We start from the raw sequence: 18977 nt of genomic DNA on the forward strand, positions 1-18977 counted from the left end.
ATGCCAGTTGGTGACTTTCACCTGTCTGCCATATTCACATTTAGATGTTAAGAGATCGCGACCGAGTGTTTATTCGGGAACCGAACGCAGTTGAAAAGCCAACGGAACATACGGAGTACGGAGTATATCTCAACGCTAGATAGGACTTCGGGGTCAAACCATCTTGGCTGTCCTTTGTATAGCCCACAATGGCCCTGTCATGATTCTCATGATCCCATCGTGCATCAAGCAAGCCACAACAGACCGCATGAGACATGTACGAAGCTTGTTCTACTACGGACCCCTCCAGATCGAAAGACAATCTGATTCTGCAAATGCTGCCGAGGCTCGGAGCTCCTGGAAAGCAAAACCAGGGGGTTCACCAGCCAGTGTGGACGCACTAGAAAAAGCAACCATTCAACCCCTTTTGTTGAGCAGACCAAGATGGTGACAAATGATTTCACACCCTGGCCACTTGTTCGATATCGCAGGCTGACAGTTATTATTCCGGCCTATACGAAGAACACTGATGCCGTGAGCCTCGTATTCTCTGCACGCCTGACAGTCCTCAACAGGTGACACTGGCAGCTGCCTTGACACGAGGACTGAATCAGTGAATACGAAGGGCTGTATAAGTGCCCGGCGGCAAATGATATAAATGTGCCGTCGATCGCCGACAGGACGATCATTTCTTCCTCCCATCAAGTGTCATATTTCAGAATCTTCTGTTCCTGAAGAGATCTCCGTCATGAATCACGATGGCGCGGTTCCAATGCCTCGCTTGGCAATTACCATCGGCGTAGTATCCGTACTCTGCCTGCTGCTCCATTCCGTTACTGCATATCCCACCCCTGAACTGGTCCGCAACGCAGCAGAAGTCGCTGGTTTGGAATTGATGGGACGGGGAACCTCTCATGCCATTGCCCCGTCGATTGATCTGCCAGAGCGACCGGATGCGGATCCACTCGAGCAGCGAGATAATCAGATGCCATAGCTCGGTAACCTCGATTGCATTGGTAGTGCAGCCGACGATAGTGCAGCCGACGATTAAGGGGTTATCATCGAGTGGATACTGTATGGCCTTTGCAGGTCGCTTCGAGTTGACCTGCTAACCCACCCACCTCGATGAAGCAGGAATGTTGACAGATGGCGAGGGATTTTGCTTGTTAGCGGAGATAAACTGCACTGGAATTATCATAGGAAGAGAGAGTGTATTTATTACAGAAAACGAGAGAATGAAATGAGGTGGCAGTGGAAATATTTTCCTTCCTATGAATAGTGCGGCGTCCTCCGTTGTTACTCATACTGCAACGAGTATGGAGCACAGTAATTTCAAAATCTGCAACTTTCCTTCAGGCTTCGACTGCCGCCTGGCAAACGCCATTTGCACGCCGCCAAAGTCTGTTTTCAGTGTTCTGGAATCTGTTTCGACACGGATGACGACGAGGCTTCCGGCGTGGGTCGTCGTCTCCACTGCGGCCGTTAAGGAAGACACGCACCTTGTCTGTGATTCTCTGGCGAGGCTGCGGTGATCGCTCGCTCCCTTCATTCGCCGCATCGGAGGCGCACTGGCCAGGACGATTACGACTTACGATCCTGGTCTCAAATGGACGGAGACTTGCCTAAAGGAGTGCATTGGCCGGAGGTGACCAGGCTGCTGGGAATTGAGTCTCGGATGCAAACTGATAGAGTTGCCATCCGTTACGCCCCTGACATTTTGATTTCTGGTTCTGCGCCTTGGCTCTGTGGACCTCTGAAGAATGGAATTGTTCAACGCAAACTCTATTCGAAGATGTCGTCTTTTTTTCCGTTCTAGGTTGGAGGACAGGTTCTCGACTGCGCCAGCCCAGTGGACCTGGGAAGTGGGCGTACAATCGCCAGCCAGCGAGAGCCCAGTTTAACCCTCTGACAGCGGATCATCAGTTCTCGAAATTTGGTACGCCGCCTGTCACGGTGTCAGAGCCTGGATAAGTGGATGGAGCCCGTCGAGACTCGAGCCCAGTGCAACCCCTGCACAGTTCCCGCCCTGACCGGGTGCCAACCCCGGAGACAATCCCAATCTTCAAGGGCAGGATGGAGCCGTTGTTCATGTTATTCATCATCAATAGTGCAGATCTGGCTGGCGTTCAGGGCTTCCTTTATTACTCGCGAACCAGCCGGGTTTTCCGGCAGACATGGGCCTCCACTCTTTAATTCTCCCCTCGTCGCTCCTTACACTGAGATTGATTTGGCTGTCACCATAATGCTGGATTGAGTCCGCATCATGTCTACGAATGAGCGAACTGATGTATTGAATACTATCAACCTTGTCACGCAATGTCTCTGCATTCCGATTGTCACCGTCTTTATATTCCTGCGCTTTGGCATCCGTGCCTGGTATAGACAATGGGCTCGAGCCGAGGACTGTATGTTTTATTTGTGTCATTTGCCTGTTCACTGCTAATAACTGTCTAGGGACCTGCTTGTTTGCATGGGCAAGTACACTGACCACTATATCTGAGCCAAGCTAACCGTCACAGCTTCTCTTCATGGGATACTGCGGCATTGCCATTGTTGGTGAGTATAGCCCTGAACCACCAAAACAGCAAGTTAAACCAAGCTAACAACATCAGTCGGTAACTATGGCGGAGGCTACCACTACTGGGACGTCTCAGACGAAGACCAAGTCTACTTCCGCAAGTTCTGCTACATCGCCACAGTCCTCTACTGCCCCATGGCCCTACTCGTCAAAATCGCCCTTCTCTCAATCTTAATCCGCATCTTCGCCCCCTACAAGCGCCGAATCTACTTCATCTACGGCTTCCTCGGCGCCCTCACAATCTACTACACCATCGCCGAGATCGTCAAAATCCGCATGTGCGATCCCGTCCCGGGATACTGGACCCTCGACCCGAACGCAAGCTGTCTCGACCAGCGAGCGGCTCTTATCGCCGACTCCGTTATTAGCATGGTGTCGGATATTCTGATCCTGACCCTGCCGCTGCCGCTTACGTGGTCGCTGCAGATGTCGCGAAATAAGAAGCTGCGTGTTATCGGGATGCTCTCGGCCGGTGGTCTTGCCACGGCGTTTAGTATCTATCGCCTTGTCCTTGTCCTGCGCGACGGCAGTTCCCCGGACATGACGATCGTTTTTGTCTGCGTGATTCTCTCAGGGTACGTCACTCTTACATACTTAATTTTACTGATATATGATGGCAGTCCAGCTAACAAGATAATGACAATAGAAACGCCGAAGGCGGCATGGGTCTAATCTGCGCATGCCTCCCCTCGCTCAACATCGTAATCAGCAAAGTGCGCAACCACAGCTACAAGTCCAACGGGTACTACGAGAACCAAAGCTCGTCAGTCCCGCTCAGCCGTGTCAAGGGCGGCGGCAGCAAAGCCGGGGTATCTATGAACCTGTCGCGCCGCGAACCGGAGCCGCACGAGGTGAACTCGGATGAGAGTCATTTGATTTCGTATGCGGGCGCGGTGGATCGCAGTCAGACGGAGCTGGCACATGGTGGGATTCATAAGACCATTGATGTGCAGCAGACGTTTGAGGTTGTGGAGGGGGATGGGCGCGGGCGTGGGAGTGGGAGTGGGAGTAGTGAGGATGAGGGCTTGAAGGGGCCGAACTTGAAGGGACGGAGGTATTGATTGTGGGGAGGTTGAGTACGGTGTTCAGTAAAATACATTTCTTATGTTAGTTATGTACGGATGAAGCAATAGATGCTCGACTTCTGTCAACTTATGGATTCCATGCAAGGTACTTTCACCTAGACTTGCCAGTGCCTGTACGGAGTCCCAGTACAAGAAACGACCTCCAACTCGGACTATCCGTCTCACTGGAGGAGAAACATGCAAACCGAGAAAGTCTATTTGAACGGATTCAATACCCTGATCAGGCCCCCCGGCTAGTTCACAGACAAGGAATACGAACCGGATATAGCGCCGGCCTGTTCTCCGTTCCTGTGCCGCGCACGAGTCAGGCGGCCACTAAAGAGACTAGTGACCGTTGATTCAGCCGCGCTGACTTGGAGTATTACCTGACTCTTGACTTTGACTGTGGGGAGTATAAGTTACATATTAATTCAGTAACGGAGAGGGAACTACTGTCCGCGGTCGACAGGGGATCGTTGGTTAACTAACTAAACTACGTAACGAGTGACTAACGAACTGTCCTAGTTATCACCTGTAAGATACTTACACTGGACAGGCAGTAATGAAATGGGCTGAGCTGGACAGGCCTGATGTCTGTCTCCCCGACCATGATGCCTCTGCCTCTGGACGGTTCGGCCGGGGCTTGCGCTACAAAGCTAAGCTGACGTGGGCTGTTCCTGACTAGAATTTGTTCCTGCTTGACTGGTGTACCTTTCTATTGGACAACTAACTAGAGTTTTACCGAGATAATACATAATCACACCACCGAACGTTCTATCAAGACAGTATCAAGTGCGTGAGATATTTAGAGTTAGAGAGTGGAAATACATGAATGTCTATTGAATCGCTACCACGGGCTCTCTGGTTCTTTCTAACGGTTCTCAGGGGCCGGAATTAGGGTCTGTGTTCCTGACTGATCTGTACGTGATGAGTATTGGCAGCGATGTCCCTAGGATCGTTCAGATACCTTGATATCCTGGATTATTGTTCTTCGATCGCGTATTGCCCGTAGCATTAGTTTACCGTGCCATACTGGATATAATAAAAAAAGCTAAGACCGCTGATGAAGGCCACTCGGACACCCCCCGAGCCCTGAGATTTAAGTTTATACGAAGTCAGACCACCACCTGCAACGGTTCCTGGTTCCTGGTTCCTGGTCCTGAACTGACTATGGACAGTGACTGACTCACTGGTGGCGATGATGGAAGTAGAGGGGTCGCTAGGATCTCGGCGATAGACAGGTTTGGGGATATAGAGAGAATAAACGATTTCAGTCTACGGATAAGTTGGAATCCACAAGACAGCCAATTTCTCAAAGTAAAACAGGTAGAGAAGCCAAGATAATAATAAATGAAACCATACGAGGACGCCTAAAACAGAATCACAGGGTCAATACAAATAAAAGACAAGAAACCTTTCAACCCGAAGAGAAATAGCGAAGGCGACAGCAACGGCCAGGCCAGAGGGCAGTGACTATAATTCTTATAAAACTGCGCGCCAAGCTAATTGAGCAACAGGCGTTCCTAGAGAGCCGTTAGTAGGGGTAGTAGAGGTCTAAGGGACGATGAATATTCGTACCGATTGCGGAACGTAGATCAGTTCCCAGGTATACGGATTCCAGCAATACATGTTGAGTGCAAGCAACTCCTCCAGAAGCCCAAGCGGCGGTGCTATCCTCGAGCCGCATCTCCAGTCCAGGGGCTTGTTTCGGTATTTGGGATCCGGGTCCAAGCCCCGTACGGGGACTGGGTGCTCTGCTGGGTCCTCAAGTGCCGGGTGTATGACCTCGACAGCGATGTCGCGGAGGCGGAATTCTTCACGGGCCTTGATGACTATATCATGCAGTGCGAGATAAAGTGTGTTGGGGCTCACGTCGTCGGGCTTCATCGTGATCAAGACTGTTGGGATCGGACGCTCCATGAGGTAGAGGGCGCGTTTGCGTCCGCAGAGCTGGACACATCGATCAATACAAACCCCCCATTGATTGAGGATTTCGTCTACTTTGTTGATGATGTCGCGTTTGTGAAGTATGATGTATTTCCCGCGGTTGTCGCTCGCGGGGAGCTCTTGGGATACAACGGGCAGCGAGCGGAGGTTGACTCCGACTCGGTGGGGGGTGTGTGTGTATTTGAATTCGTCGGCGCCGGCGTGTAGCGAGTTCGCGTGTGATGCAGCTCTCTGAGCAGATCCATCATCGCACATCATGGACAGGAGGCTTCCGAAGCTCGCGTCGGCGGGCGACGGCGGCGGTTCTGCAGGGGATTGGGCGGGCATGTTGGACCCGAAGGCGTCAGGGTGGAGAGGTGCGTTGACTTGCAGAAAGTCCTTGCCTGTGTATGCTTTTTGATACCTACAACGTCTAAAGATGGCGGCCAGGGCCCAGGCAGGGTTTTCGGCGGTATGGCGTGGTTCTTTTTTCTTTTCATTCTCAGGGGCTGATTCCTGACCCTTTTTACCCCCAGAAGTAGTGGCCTTGGCCTTGGTCCTGTTGCGCAGGTGGAGGATTGTCTTCTGATGCTTTTTACCTCTAAAGTTAGTGGGCTTGACCGGAGTATTGTTGGGCGCGTCGGCGGCTGGTTCCTGGGGCTTGTCATCCACAGGAACAATGTCCAGCTCCCAGGCCATGGCTGCGGCAGTGTTGAAAATGGAGGCGGATGCCCTCAGGACTACATCAGCTCTAGGGAGAGTGTCCGTGGCGGCGGTTCGCAAGTAGGGAGGAACATATTCCTGGGGGAGGGGATTACTGTCCCCGAGCTCTCCCCAGTTGTATGGGTAGTAACCGGTCTCAGGCGTGGCTGATTGGTAAGGGAACATCTGAATTGCCGGGATGATATATCAATAAGTATATTTACGGCAGAAGATGCTCGAGAAGCTGAACTGGTGGATATAAAACTGGTGGGAGAGTATGAGCGAAGAGAATGTAGGAAAGAGATGGAACTAGGAAGAGGGAAGAGGTGATATAAAGCATATTGCAGTGTGATGGTGAGAGCAACAGAGTTCATGAGGAAGTGCTCCTGATCATTAAGAAGTATAATACATCTCATAGTTCGTCGTGACGGACATGCCCCCCAGCGTCATCGTCCTCAAATATCCGGACAACCTTCACAAGAAACTCGCCAGCCTAGACTCTGTTAGTGCGCGTTCTATATTCTTCGACGGCAACGTACCTCGCTCAGCACCAGCACTGTATCCCGCGTCTTGTCTATCTGCCCAGGCGCCAGCAGGGCATCAGCTCCGTGAAGAACACGCAGCGCATCCTCCGTCACATCAGGCGCAAGTTTAGATTCCGTGTCCACCACTCCCATCATGCTGCCTGTGTCCACGGCACTGTCGTTCCCTGGGACATCAAAACCTTCCGACCCAGGGGTACGCGGTGTCCCTGATGCGTCGGCAACCAGGAGACGCAACCCCTTCGCCCGTTCTGGCTCCAGCAGCTTAGACGCAGTAGCGAGAAGTTTCTGCAAAGTTGTAAGTGAAGAACCAGGGACCGACAAAACTTTATCCAGGATCTGATTTAGATCCGTCCAGAACGCCCATGACAGAACGCGCGCCGCGCGGGTATCAACGTCCAACAGCGGCCGCACCAGTTGCACAATATCTCGCAGGATTTCTTCCAGAATATCCACGACCTCCGTGACTTCGCTAAACTGGTAGAAGAATGTCGCCAGATCGTCCGCCATATACGGGGTTAAGACACGCGCCCGCGTCTGCAGTATCCCAGCGACATCGGCCATCGTCTGACCCTGCAGCGGCCCATCCAGCAAATCAAGCAACCGCTCAACCTCAGAAACGCCATCCTCGGTACCGAAATAAAACTTGATCCTCTTGCCCATGACATGCCCATACGCCTGGTACTCCAAATCCCCCTGATCGAAGATCCCCTGGTCCTCGAACAGGGCATGCAGCCGGTGCGCCCGGTCAGGCGTCAACGTCTTCCTAAACCGCGCCACAGAAGCCGTAACCCGGCCGAGAGTTTCTTCGTCGGTGATGTATGCCACGAATTCACCCATCTGCTCAGATGTGAGCGCTCTGTGCCACAGCACAACCTCCTGATTCAGCGCTTTGATGTAATCCCGGTCCAGTGTATTCCGGGCCCACTGCACCGCGCGCCATAGGTATTCGAGTGCGGGGATCAGTTCTATACCTGCGCGATCGAGCGCCTCTTTTGCGGTGCGGTAGTATTCCACGAACTCGGGGCTGAATGCTGAACTGAGTGTATCCAGTGCGCCGACGGCGATGGTGCGGTACTCGTCGGGGATTGCGGGGCTGGTGTTTAGGAATACTTTGAAAGCGGCGACGACTTCAGGAGTGAGTACCTTGCCGCCGTTTTCGAAGATATAGCTGAATGTGGACGTGAACTCTGGGTCTGAGAAGAGGAGCTGCAGGCGCTCGGTTATGGGCGTTGGGGTTTTCTCGTCGGTGAGGACGGTGAGTTTCTTGACTAGGACGTTTAGGCGCTGGATGGCTTCAATCCGTGCGAGCATATCTTGTGCTTCGGGTGTGGAATTGAGTTCCTCTTGTGGAATTGGGGTTGGCTCTGCTTTCTCCGGTTCTGGGGGTGTTTCTGGCTTGAGTTCGGGTATTGATCGTGGGGGGTTGGAATCCTCGTTTTGAACATCTATGTCCATGTCTGCGTCTGTGTCGTCGGTGTCAAGAAGTGAACCGATGCCCGATGCGAACGATACGATATCCTGCAGCGCGCTGAGCTTTTTCAGAATGTCGGGCGTATCTTGGTCTGCATCGGCGTTGGCATTGGTAGCTTCATTCGACTCCCCAGCATCAGAACCGGCAACTTTATCGTTATCGCCTAGAAGCGAGAACAAGGTCGACGCTACTGAAGCAACATTCTTCATCTGCGAAAGATCGATGCCATCTGACAAGTCGGGACTGTCGTCGGACGCAGAATCTGCTCGAGCATGCTGTTGCTGCTGCTGCTGCTTTTCAGGCGGCGAGTCGTCTTCATTATCATCTACCAAGGATGATAATGTCGATGCAATGGAGACGAATTTCTTCAGATTCGATAGCCCCTCGACGTTGTTGAGCAGGTCTAGGGGGTTTTGCTGTGGGTCGGCGAGGACAGCATGGGGGATCCCCAGAGAGAGGAGTATGAGAGAGAGCCGCATCTCGTCTCGTCTTGTGGTAGTTGAGGAATTTGGGAGTCTAAGTTGGACCTGGACTCCCTTATCAGAGGAATGGAATGCGGGGAGGTAATTGAAGTCGATCTGTTCTGTCAGGGGCCTGGACTGCCAAGAAGACCCAGTTATTACTGATTAATTATTGGTTAATTTAATTCGTTACAATTCAATTCATTCCGCGGGCCGAGAACACATGTGATTTCAAGATTTCCATTCAGTACGGAGTACACAACTTGAATATGACAACCCTAACTCCTCATACCCTCATGAAATTACATTTTAGCCAGTGACGAGTAAATAGAATAAGTAATGCAAATCATCAACCCAAACTCAACCCATCCAGCTCCATATTCGGACTCTGCTGCTGCTGCGGCGGCGACAACCCCTCGCCAAAATACTCCTGCACCCACGATGAAATCAGCGGATCGAAGCCCTGCTGGAACTGCATGCGGTTGAACTCTGACGTAGGGTCTATAATTTGTTCTCCGTTTGTGCTATCCGGCTCCAGGTACAGGTAGTCGAGGTTTATCTGGTCATTGTCGCTAGTCTCTAGCTGTATTGGGTTCTCGACCTCGCTGCGATCTGGCAGCGGCATTGTCATGCTATTTGGGAGTGTAGTTGTTACCTGGGAAGCGACAGAAAAGTCGCCTTGTTCGGCCAGGTTTGTCTGGATTGAGGCGTCGTCGGGGAGAGTGTGCACGTCGTGGTTCGTTTGCTCGGTCGTTGCGCTCACAGGTGTTGTTGCAGTCTGGATATAGGGGAGACTATCCGATCTTGTCAAGCGCCGACTCGTCGGAATCTGTACTGGGGGATTGTCAATCGTCCAAGGGAGTCGAATGCTCATCCCGATAGGAGGGATGCTCCGTACGAGTTCCGGGAGCGCGTTGTCGTAGGGTAACCTCCCAACCGCAAGACTGTAGTCTACAGACGTAGAGATAAGGAGGTATGCCCGAGGGAACTTCAAAAACGCTTCGTGCCACGTATTTGCCCGGCCAGCCGACGAGGACTCGACTAGTTCCTTGCCCGTCGAGCTGGACTGCTGTGGAGGGCTGGAGCCGCGTCTCCCGGGTATTTGACCCTGCTGGTCCTGGTCCCAGCGGAGGAAGAGATGCTGGGAGGTCATATAAGCCAGCCGGAGGATGTGGTTTGTCCCTGCTGTGACGAAGTCGGTGACATCGTAGACGCGCCCGGAATGGCGCACTATCTCGCCTAGGGAGTCGAGACGGCGGCGGCGGCGGTCCATTTCTGATGCTGATGGGGAGAGTTTGAGGTCGATGGCTGTGAGGACGAGGGGCATAGCAACGTATGCAAGACTGCTTCGTTAGCGGGAGTACTGCTTAGAGGGCATCAAAACATACACACTGAGAGGGAGATTCTGCGCTCGTCCCTCTCGACCGAAATATTCCATAATACTGGTCAGACGGGCCATCGCATCTCGCAGCGTATTTCCTGCATTCCAGATCTGGTTGATGTAGTTCTTGCCGCTGAACATAAGGTGATTTTCAAGTAGGAGGGCCTCGTAGTGTGCCAGATCGATGCGCGCAGTTCTGCAAATTAGCACTGGCCGACTCGCAGGAGGAAGAACTCACTGGTAGTACATGTATGTGAAATTGGTAAGTAGTGTGACGGTCTCTGGTGCCTTACCCTCTGTCCACTGATATAGAGGCGAATTGGCTTCCCACCGCTGCATGGCTGTCTTGGTGCGAGCGATCTTTGCCAGCTCCTCCTGGAACTGCTCTAGTGTCAATGACGGCGCGGCGATACCATGCGAAGCAAAGACAAATGTAATCATTTCAGACAACAGCACAGCCAGTCGGCATTGCTCTTGGAGAACCTTGAGCATCATCCGCTTGACTTCAGGGCTATAGACAGGGGAGCTATGGATTTCATCCGCAAAGTCGTCTTCGTCCGGTAATTCAGCCACCATTCCCATGTCAAACGAGGTGACTTGTGGCCGGCGACGAAGTCCAAGACAGAGACTGCGGTCGCGCAGGATGATTGACCACCAAAGGCGCTTCTTCAGACTCTGGTCGATATCCTCGATTGGACCGGGTTGGCAGCCGATAATCATGGCGTTTTGAATAGCACGCGTTAGCCAGAGACTGCTGATCTGGGGCTCATTTGCAGAGGTATGTAGAGTCAGAAGAACTGATCCCTGGGCTTGTGGATGTGGACGGTCCTCTGCATGGAGGTCATAAAGAGCTTTAACACGCTTATAGAGGACATTGCGGGCGTTGCGTTTGTCGGTCCATCCGCACTTGCGAATTGTTTCCATGGAGATGTACTACAGAATCAGTATACAGACTATCTCAACTACGAAAAAGACAGGCGTACCGGAGAACCGGCGAACAGGATCGCCTGGAAGACGAAGAGCGAGATCTTTTTACCCGCGGCAGGGTTCCGGTATACGCGCCAGAACTCTGCTTCGTCGATTACGGGTGAGCTGGGGTGGACATGCAGGAAGTACTGGCGGATGAATTCGCCAAGAACGGCTTCCTCTGGGATACTGAGGCAGCCTTTAGCAGCGAGGAAGGCGAGGTCCTCCCGATCCAGTGTGGTCAGGCCCCGCAGCTCGAGGAAGTGGTAGTCGGCGAAGCTGACATGGCCAGGGAGAGAGGTAGTTGAAGAGAGAGTCGAACCGAATTCTCGCCCATCTGCTTCAAAGGCTAGGGCGCGAATGCGCTCGAGATGAGGGTTCGTCTGGTTGATCGTGCTGTCATGGGTACCGGGTTGGGAACCTACGAAGCCGGTGAAACTGCACGCTGTTAATTGCTGATCTGATCACATTCATGCCCGGGCGCGTGCTCGCAATCGCAATCACAAGCTAGGAATGGATTGCCGTCTTACTTCCGTGGCAGTTTGCCTCGCAGCACGCATTCGGGTCTGCCGTCCTGGCGGCAGCGGGTGCATGGACAGCCCCTGATGGAGGCATCGCAGCGCACTTTCCGGTGATGGCACCAGGAGCAGGCCTTGGGCGCTCTTCTCGTGCGTCGCAGCATGGTCGGCAAACAAATACAGAGCGACAGGGGATTGAAGGCAAAGCCGCGATGTAGATCGAGTGAACGTGGAGAGGGGAGGTGGAAGGAGCCAGCTGCGGGGGGACAAGCGATAGACAAGGGAAAAGCACGGCAGTCGTGACAGCGCTAGGATAGACAAGCCATGACTTTTGGACGCGGTGTCAGCGATATTGAGGACGAATGTGGCGGATCGCAGGAACGCGGACCAGTGCACGGATAATAGTAGCCTGCGGGGGATAGGAGACTAAGGAGAGAGCACTATCTGGGGTTGGAATGAAGGATGGAGGATGCGCGGGCAGGAGGAAAGCAGAATTAGGGCTTCCCCTGACTCAGGCCGACTGACTCCCACCAGCACTCAACGTCATACACAATGCGCACCTGACTTCGCCTTTGCCAGTCAACGAGATTGCGATTACGAATCTCGCCTGGATCTGGCCAAACGATCGAGCCGTTGAGCTCTACTACATGGTACACTCCTACCCCGCGTGCTGGCCCACCGGTTACTTTAATTGTAGGCTTCTACTCGGCTGTGGTCCAGCCTGACTCAGACAGACCACGTTAGGGAAGCAATGCGAGTAATTAATTAATAACAAGTGGACATTCTAAGTTAACTAATCAACATGACAGGCACCCGAAACTCTAAGCATATATATGAAACGACCTCCTCAAATCTTGCGCTGCGCCTCGCCATACTTGGCCATCCGCTTGCGCATATCCTTCATGTAAAACTTGACCGGGAACGTGCGAATCACCTTCGGCATAAACGGATACGTCGCCTTGGTGAGCACCATCGTCGACTTGTAAAGCCTCCTCTTCCCCTTGGTACTCTTGAGCCCATACGCATCGCGTAGTTTCGGCGGAAGCTGCTCTGTCGTCACCATCCGCAGCGTCGGCATCAGCGCCTTGAAATAGAACGGCAGCTTGGGGTTATACAGCAGATCGTGCGCGACGTTCTTGGCCTCATCGCAGATCTCAAACGACGCAACCTGCTCGTCCCAGTATATCCAGAACGCCTCGCGGTTCTTAGGCCACATTTCGGGCGGGACGCGCAGGGACGCTCCTAGGACGACATACTCGCGGTAGACTTCCTCCGCGCGCTCATCGTCCATCGGGCCGAAGATCTGCTCGTAGATATCGATCCCCACGCCGTATAACGTGGCCGCGACCCAGAGTTGTGCGTCTGGGTCGTCTGCTGTGTAGTCTGGCCCTTGCACGGATGCGTGTGCGCGGTGGACGAGCTCGATTATCTTCTTCTTTTCGGAGGCTGTTCCGAAGAGCATGCTGTAGACGTAGGTCATTGTCGTGCGGAGCCGGTCGACGGGGCGTGTGGCGAAGCTGCTGTGGTAGTTGACGCCTTTGGCGACGCCCGGGTGGGCGACTTGCAGCAGGATGGCGGCCGCCCCGCCGCCTAGGATTATGGCTTCGCTGACGACCTTTTGGATGTGCTGGGGGTTTTCCAGGGCGGCGACAATCAGGTCGGTGTCATGGTTCTGCTTCTCCGGCTCGGAGATTGTAGAGGTAGACATGGTGTAGTTGTGGTTGTGTAGCAGTTAGGTTGCGTATAGACGGACTAGAGATAGTGGAGTAGAAACGAGATCTGAGCACGACGACCATGGTGGCATATAAAACGAGCAACCTCTGCGAGAACATATCATCAGACGATGCGTCCAGCGGCATCATATGTATATCGCCGTAGAGACGAGCCGCGGACCGGGCTGCCGCCCGTCGAGGCGCCCAGCGACCCTGATTGGCAATCGCGATGCAGGGAGGTCGCTAGCTGCATTCGATTCATCCTTGCGAGTCATAATCCCGTGTACTATCGGGCCAAAAGCTTCGTGATCAGTCAGTGCTGGGGTAACCATGGCGAGATGAACGAGGGCATGGACAGCGGGGTGCGGTCGATCCTCCACATTCCGCCCTTTCATCCAATGCTGGGACAGTATATGCGAACTGTAGATAGATGAGTTTCCCCGAGTAGATTCAGTCAAGCGTTTCCCCAGATTAATAAATAAACGCCCCGTTCTGGTCGTCAAACGCAAGGGTCACCCCCTTTTACCCCACTGCGTGCCCGTCCCTGTTTCCCTGCTTCGTTGCAGCCAGGCCAGGTCATCTTGTTTTAAATTTCTCTTTGTAGCCTCTCCAGCCACCGACACCTACCATGGCGGTGGGAGACGCATACAAGGCCCGGATGGCCGAACGGAAAGCCATTGGGGCTAATCGAGGCGACCTCGAGGCCTCCAAAGCCGCCGGTGCCGAGGGCGCAGAGATCGAGCGCATCGAGGACGTGGCAGCCGACAAGCAGAAGCCGAGCAAGCGGCAGCGGATGAAGCGGCATTGTGCGCGGTTCTGGTGCTGCTATTTGCTAGCTGGGATTATCTTCCTGGCTATCTTTCTGCCGGTGTTGTATGCACCTCATACTAGATGCAGATGCACGGATTCATGCTAATGATTGAAGCTTCCTCGTTGCAATCCCTGCTATCGCGCAGCGTCTTGTGGAGGATACAAACCTCCCCGTCTACGCAGCGGATATCACAAACCCCAAGCCGGGCGCCGTCACATTTAAGCTCAGCACCGGCTTGACGATCCCTCTGCCAGGTGTAAGCGTCAAGCTGAAAGCCTTCGACCTGAACCTTTTCAACAGAGACTCCGACCCGGAGGTCAACTACCTCACGATCCCCATCCCCGATGAAACCGTCAAGGGCAAGACGGATATCAGCGTTACGGGCGGGGACAGGCCTGTTCTCGATGAGGACGAGTTTGTCAAGTCTTTGACGAAAGCTGTTTACTCGAAAAGATTTACCTTGTCTGCTATTGGCAAGACCACCGCGTATATCGGGGCATTGAAGGCGGGGATTACCCTTGATAAAGATGTGGAACTGGATGGTATGTCCCCGATATGCTTTACCTTTTGTGCTGGTAATAACTTGAATAGGGCTGGACCAGCTAAGCGGTTTCTCAATCGACGAGGCTGCCCTCCTCCTGCCAGCCTTGGAAGATGGCTCGAATCTGCGCGGCAAGGCAACCCTGCCAAACCACTCTGTGGTCACATTTGCACTGGTACCTATCCTTCCCCTCATTGAGTAAAGTATCACTAACGGTACAGGGCAACGTAACCCTAAACCTGAAATCCGAAGATATAGTCCTCGGCACAGCCCTCCTCCCAGATGTAACCCTGCGACCAGGAAACAACAGCGTCGCATTCACGGCGATAGCAGACATCAACTCCGCAATTTCAAATATCGGGCCCATCCTGTCTTCGCAGAAGGACTCGTTGAGAAAGGGCGAGATTGCGCTCTCTGCCTCAGGGAACCAGACCGTTTACGCCGGAGAGCATATACGGTATTTCGAGCGCGTGCTGAACGATCTCACCATAACAGCGAGTGTTCCGATACTGCAAATTGTGACTGATACGCTGGGTGATTTTATGGGCGAGGGGTCTGAGGGCGTTATAGGTGCCGTGACGGATATCTTCAACAAGATGGATTTCGCGACGCTGTTCAAAGATGTGGATTTTGATTCACTTTTTGATGACGTTGGCAATATCGTCAATAACTTGAACCTGGGCCAGTTGGTTAAATCGGAAGACCTGAATGCGCTTCTTAAAGGGATTGACTGGGAAAAGGTCGCGGCTGGTGTAGGGAGTATCCTCTCCCAGCTTGACCTGGGTGCCTTCTTGGAGAATATCGATTTTTCAGGGTTGTTGCAGAGTATTGACTGGAATAGCCTCCTGCAGGGCGTGGCGGATCTGCTGCAGGATATCGACTGGGATGCATTGTCGCAGACGCTGAATACGATTCTCGAGAGCGTGGACTGGAGTGCGCTGTCGGAGCAGATCCAGCCTGTGCTGGACAAGTTGGATCTCGGTAGTATCGTGTCGAATATTGACTTTGGGGCGATATTCGATAATCTGGGTCCTCTGCTGGAGAAGGTTGATTTTGGGGCGATCTTTGAGAATCTCGATTGGGGGGCTGTTATTAAGGGTGTGGGCAGTTTGCTCAAGAATGTCGATTTAAGTGGTCTGGTTGATGGGTTTGTGCAGGGACTCAAGAGTCTGGATCTGGGGAGTATCCTGGATCAGATTGATATTGGGGGTGTGAATATTGGCGAAGTCCTGGGGGGTCTGGCGGACAATGCTGGGGGCAATGCGACGAGTCTGGATGAGGCAGTGGACAACTTCAGGGACGTGGTGGATGATATTGCGGGCGGGAACTCTACGAGTGCTTAATACCCTTATGATAATGAATTAATACTTGTCCATGGATAATTTCAGAGATGTGGTGGATGGTATTGCGGGCAAGAACTCGACTCAAATGCGCCCAGCGTATATAAAATAAACAAAAAATGAGTGTATAAAAAACGACACCTAAAGTAGGTATGATCGCGTGTCGTCGGATTTAATCAGTCCAACTACTTGTCTCCGAGGAATTGGGGGGTTGGATTCATCGACATAAGTGTGGTATCAGGGGCCGGGGGGGTTTGACGTAGTCGATATTACCGGTAGGCTTTGGGCGGCGTCGCCCCGGGCTTCGTCAAAAGCCCGCCACATATTAATGATGGCTGAATATCAAATTAGTAGTGCTCCTGATTTTGTATAGAGATTATGCATACCGTCGGTCCTGTGTTCGCCTCCGTCATCACCATTTACCCGAAAGGTAGCCGGCCCAGTTCGATATCTGCCAATGTGGTATTGGCGAGCCTTGCGCTATATCTTCAACTCAATATAAGTACGCGACTTGGTAGTTAAAGTGATTTTAACATACATGCGGCTCTGATACGCCACCACACAGTCTCAGTGACCCAGTCGTCCTTTGGTGCTGTGGGGATTGGTAATGCCGTTTGAGATTGTTTTCTGAAAATTTGGAGGAGATGTTGCTTTTGAAAGCTGTTGACCTGGCCGACGAAGGGTTTTATTACGTTGGAATGTTCCTTCTAACCATAGCCGCAAAATCCCATCTGTATAAGAAGGTACGTTGCAGTGCGGTTGACGCTATTCAAGGCTGCCTTGGTAGAGATACCCTATCACGGCCGTTTAAGTATCGGAAAGGCATATTATCAAGTATATGTGGGCCTAGCAATACATAATACAGCTGACTATGTACCAGTATAAACAGCCTTGATTAGAGGAGTCAAATTGAAATTCTGCGTCCATGTGGTGTTGCAAAGTGAAAGCAATGGGTGGGTTCAGTTAACGGGTTTGTCCTAGCAGCCTGCCAGGAGACCTCACCCAGAACACTTGGTCTCCGGGTAATATTCTCAATTGCCCGTCATTTACCTAAATCCAAAGTGCATGGCGAAAATGCACTTGGGTTGCCAGCAGTAAACGGTCACGTGCAGCCCAAGGCAGGTAAACAACGGCCGCACCTCCTCCAACCTGCGCTACCCACACAACAGCGTTCTATCTGTGGATTCCGTCTGATGCAAGATGGCAGACATCAAAAACACAACAGACGAATCAACAAATGTGAATCCATCTTACGAGATAGACCCAGATGGCGACGTGACGTTGGTGGTCAACAACATCGCACGAGGCCTCCCCGCAGACTTGAAGGACGTACCGCCGGACCTTCTCGCTGGCAATGAAGAGTTGGATGAATCAACCCCAATGGAAGAGGAAAGCTCAGAAGCTACAGAGGATGCGGACTCGACTGCGCGACACCTTCGACTTCGGGTCTCTTCAAAGCAGCTGTCCCTTGCTTGTCCACACTTTGCACGAATGTTCAAAAGCGACCTCCGAGAGGGTACTGAGCTGCGGAATAATGGCAGGGTAGAGCTGGAAGTTGATCAACCATGTGGAACCGCGGTTTTACTGCTCATGCTGGTTATCCATGGTCGTACACGACAAGTCCCTCGAGTGGTGTCGAAAGAAATGTTGATCGAAATTGCAGTTCTTGTGGACTACTTTGAGTGCTACAAGGCTGTTGAGGTCTTCTTCGACATGTGGATTACCGCCATTGAACCGCATCCTGAAGAGCGGGTGGTTGAAATGCGAGACTGGGTCTTCATCTCTTGGGTGTTCTCAAAGAAGACGATTTTCGAACAGACGACATTGGCGGTTATCAGGAGATATCCGACTGTAATTCCCGCACAAGGGCTCCCTCTACCAGCAAGGATATTAGGTCTGTCGTTATCCCATCTTTCACTACATCCTTATTAATGTGTTTCTGGTGGTAGATCGTTTGAACGAGGAGCGAGAAAGGTACATTCAATCCTTGGTCGACGGATTGCATGACCTACACGCCGAGACTATATCAGGTTGCTATAGAAGAAGCCATTCTAGCTCGAATAAAAACGAACTATGCTCGTACTCAGTTCTTGGTGCCCTTACAAAGAGGATGGTGGATCTGAAGTTGTTGCCGAAGCCGACAGCCCCATTTCCTCATATGTCGTCGGCGACACTCTTCAGGAACTGCATACACACCACGGACTCGCCCAGGATCGTTGAAGATGACTCTCAAGAGGCTCATGACAAATGTCGTTTGAACGCCCGCATCGATGTTGTGTTGCTGTCACAGCCCGAACGACAGGGATTAGACCTGGATGCTGAAGAATTTCGTGGACTTCATCCGAATAGATGAACCTGCTAAACGGCTCCATTGCCCCCTTGCTCTATCTTTTCCATCGCAACGGGACATGGATCTTTGAGTCTTTGGTAGGACTTTAAACCCGCCGCTTGTCAGTAGCCGTACTCGGATTGTATCTACATATCCACAGTATTTAACGTCTTGGGATGTGGCGTCTACAATATGACATCTCCAAATGAAACGCCTGTCACTGAAGTTAATTACCAGCTTCCCCATCCAGTCTGTATAATCCCTGGTTGTGATTCGAAGTTCAGCCCTGAAACCTGTAGTCACTCGACCGGATGGAGCCCGCTCCTCCAAATGCGCGTGTAGGTGGTGGGAGAAGGTATGAATTATACATCAATGGACCTATCTCTTGGATATCAAAGACACATATTCCTATGAACTGAGACAATGTAGGGACACGGACCAAGGAGCGCGATCCCGCAGGTTTCCGCAGGGATCGGTTACTCAAGCGCACCAGGCGTCTGTTAGGGCTGGAGGGCAATCGCACCTTCCGCTTCCAGGTACATTATTATAATGCTCTTTCTTGATTTTGCTGTTCCAGGTTCGCACCTTCCCAGCTGACCTGTATCTTTACCTACGCGCATAAGGCAGGAGCAGCCCATGTTTGGTTGTCTTGG

At 52.3% G+C, this 18977-nt stretch overlaps 9 protein-coding genes across 9 annotated transcripts; 4 read left to right on the plus strand and 5 right to left on the minus strand.

Annotated features, from left to right (window-relative positions):
• Nucleotides 1–637: 637 nt before the first annotated feature.
• APUU_71131S (uncharacterized protein) lies at nucleotides 638–973 on the plus strand (the record flags this gene model as incomplete). Its single annotated transcript, XM_041696081.1, has 1 exon — nucleotides 638–973. One exon carries the CDS (start codon nucleotides 638–640, stop codon nucleotides 971–973), a length of 336 nt encoding a protein of 111 aa, XP_041561747.1.
• Nucleotides 974–2242: 1269 nt separating this feature from the next.
• Nucleotides 2243–3618, plus strand: APUU_71132S (uncharacterized protein; the record flags this gene model as incomplete). The annotated part of the gene is made up of 5 exons (XM_041696082.1): nucleotides 2243–2384; nucleotides 2434–2453; nucleotides 2499–2535; nucleotides 2592–3132; nucleotides 3204–3618. The coding sequence occupies 5 exons, from the start codon at nucleotides 2243–2245 to the stop codon at nucleotides 3616–3618; spliced, it is 1155 nt and encodes a 384-aa protein (XP_041561748.1).
• Nucleotides 3619–5123: 1505 nt separating this feature from the next.
• APUU_71133A (uncharacterized protein) lies at nucleotides 5124–6435 on the minus strand (the record flags this gene model as incomplete). The annotated part of the gene is made up of 2 exons (XM_041696083.1): nucleotides 5124–5144; nucleotides 5200–6435. 2 exons carry the CDS (start codon nucleotides 6433–6435, stop codon nucleotides 5124–5126), a joined length of 1257 nt encoding a protein of 418 aa, XP_041561749.1.
• Nucleotides 6436–6661: 226 nt separating this feature from the next.
• Nucleotides 6662–8744, minus strand: APUU_71134A (uncharacterized protein; the record flags this gene model as incomplete). Its single annotated transcript, XM_041696084.1, has 2 exons — nucleotides 6662–6742; nucleotides 6789–8744. 2 exons carry the CDS (start codon nucleotides 8742–8744, stop codon nucleotides 6662–6664), a joined length of 2037 nt encoding a protein of 678 aa, XP_041561750.1.
• A 331-nt stretch (nucleotides 8745–9075) lies between these two features.
• Nucleotides 9076–10248, minus strand: APUU_71135A (uncharacterized protein; the record flags this gene model as incomplete). Its single annotated transcript, XM_041696085.1, has 2 exons — nucleotides 9076–10069; nucleotides 10115–10248. The coding sequence occupies 2 exons, from the start codon at nucleotides 10246–10248 to the stop codon at nucleotides 9076–9078; spliced, it is 1128 nt and encodes a 375-aa protein (XP_041561751.1).
• Nucleotides 10249–10341: 93 nt separating this feature from the next.
• On the minus strand, nucleotides 10342–11688 carry APUU_71136A (fungal specific transcription factor domain-containing protein; the record flags this gene model as incomplete). The annotated part of the gene is made up of 3 exons (XM_041696086.1): nucleotides 10342–11040; nucleotides 11091–11494; nucleotides 11604–11688. The coding sequence occupies 3 exons, from the start codon at nucleotides 11686–11688 to the stop codon at nucleotides 10342–10344; spliced, it is 1188 nt and encodes a 395-aa protein (XP_041561752.1).
• Nucleotides 11689–12438: 750 nt separating this feature from the next.
• On the minus strand, nucleotides 12439–13299 carry APUU_71137A (oxygenase MpaB family protein; the record flags this gene model as incomplete). The annotated part of the gene is made up of 1 exon (XM_041696087.1): nucleotides 12439–13299. The coding sequence occupies one exon, from the start codon at nucleotides 13297–13299 to the stop codon at nucleotides 12439–12441; it is 861 nt and encodes a 286-aa protein (XP_041561753.1).
• A 632-nt stretch (nucleotides 13300–13931) lies between these two features.
• On the plus strand, nucleotides 13932–15998 carry APUU_71138S (uncharacterized protein; the record flags this gene model as incomplete). Its single annotated transcript, XM_041696088.1, has 4 exons — nucleotides 13932–14176; nucleotides 14229–14656; nucleotides 14706–14830; nucleotides 14877–15998. 4 exons carry the CDS (start codon nucleotides 13932–13934, stop codon nucleotides 15996–15998), a joined length of 1920 nt encoding a protein of 639 aa, XP_041561754.1.
• A 1197-nt stretch (nucleotides 15999–17195) lies between these two features.
• APUU_71139S (uncharacterized protein) lies at nucleotides 17196–17927 on the plus strand (the record flags this gene model as incomplete). The annotated part of the gene is made up of 1 exon (XM_041696089.1): nucleotides 17196–17927. One exon carries the CDS (start codon nucleotides 17196–17198, stop codon nucleotides 17925–17927), a length of 732 nt encoding a protein of 243 aa, XP_041561755.1.
• Nucleotides 17928–18977: the final 1050 nt, after the last annotated feature.

This window comes from Aspergillus puulaauensis, chromosome 7, assembly GCF_016861865.1.
Source record: "Aspergillus puulaauensis MK2 DNA, chromosome 7, nearly complete sequence".
NCBI lineage: Eukaryota > Fungi > Ascomycota > Eurotiomycetes > Eurotiales > Aspergillaceae > Aspergillus > Aspergillus puulaauensis.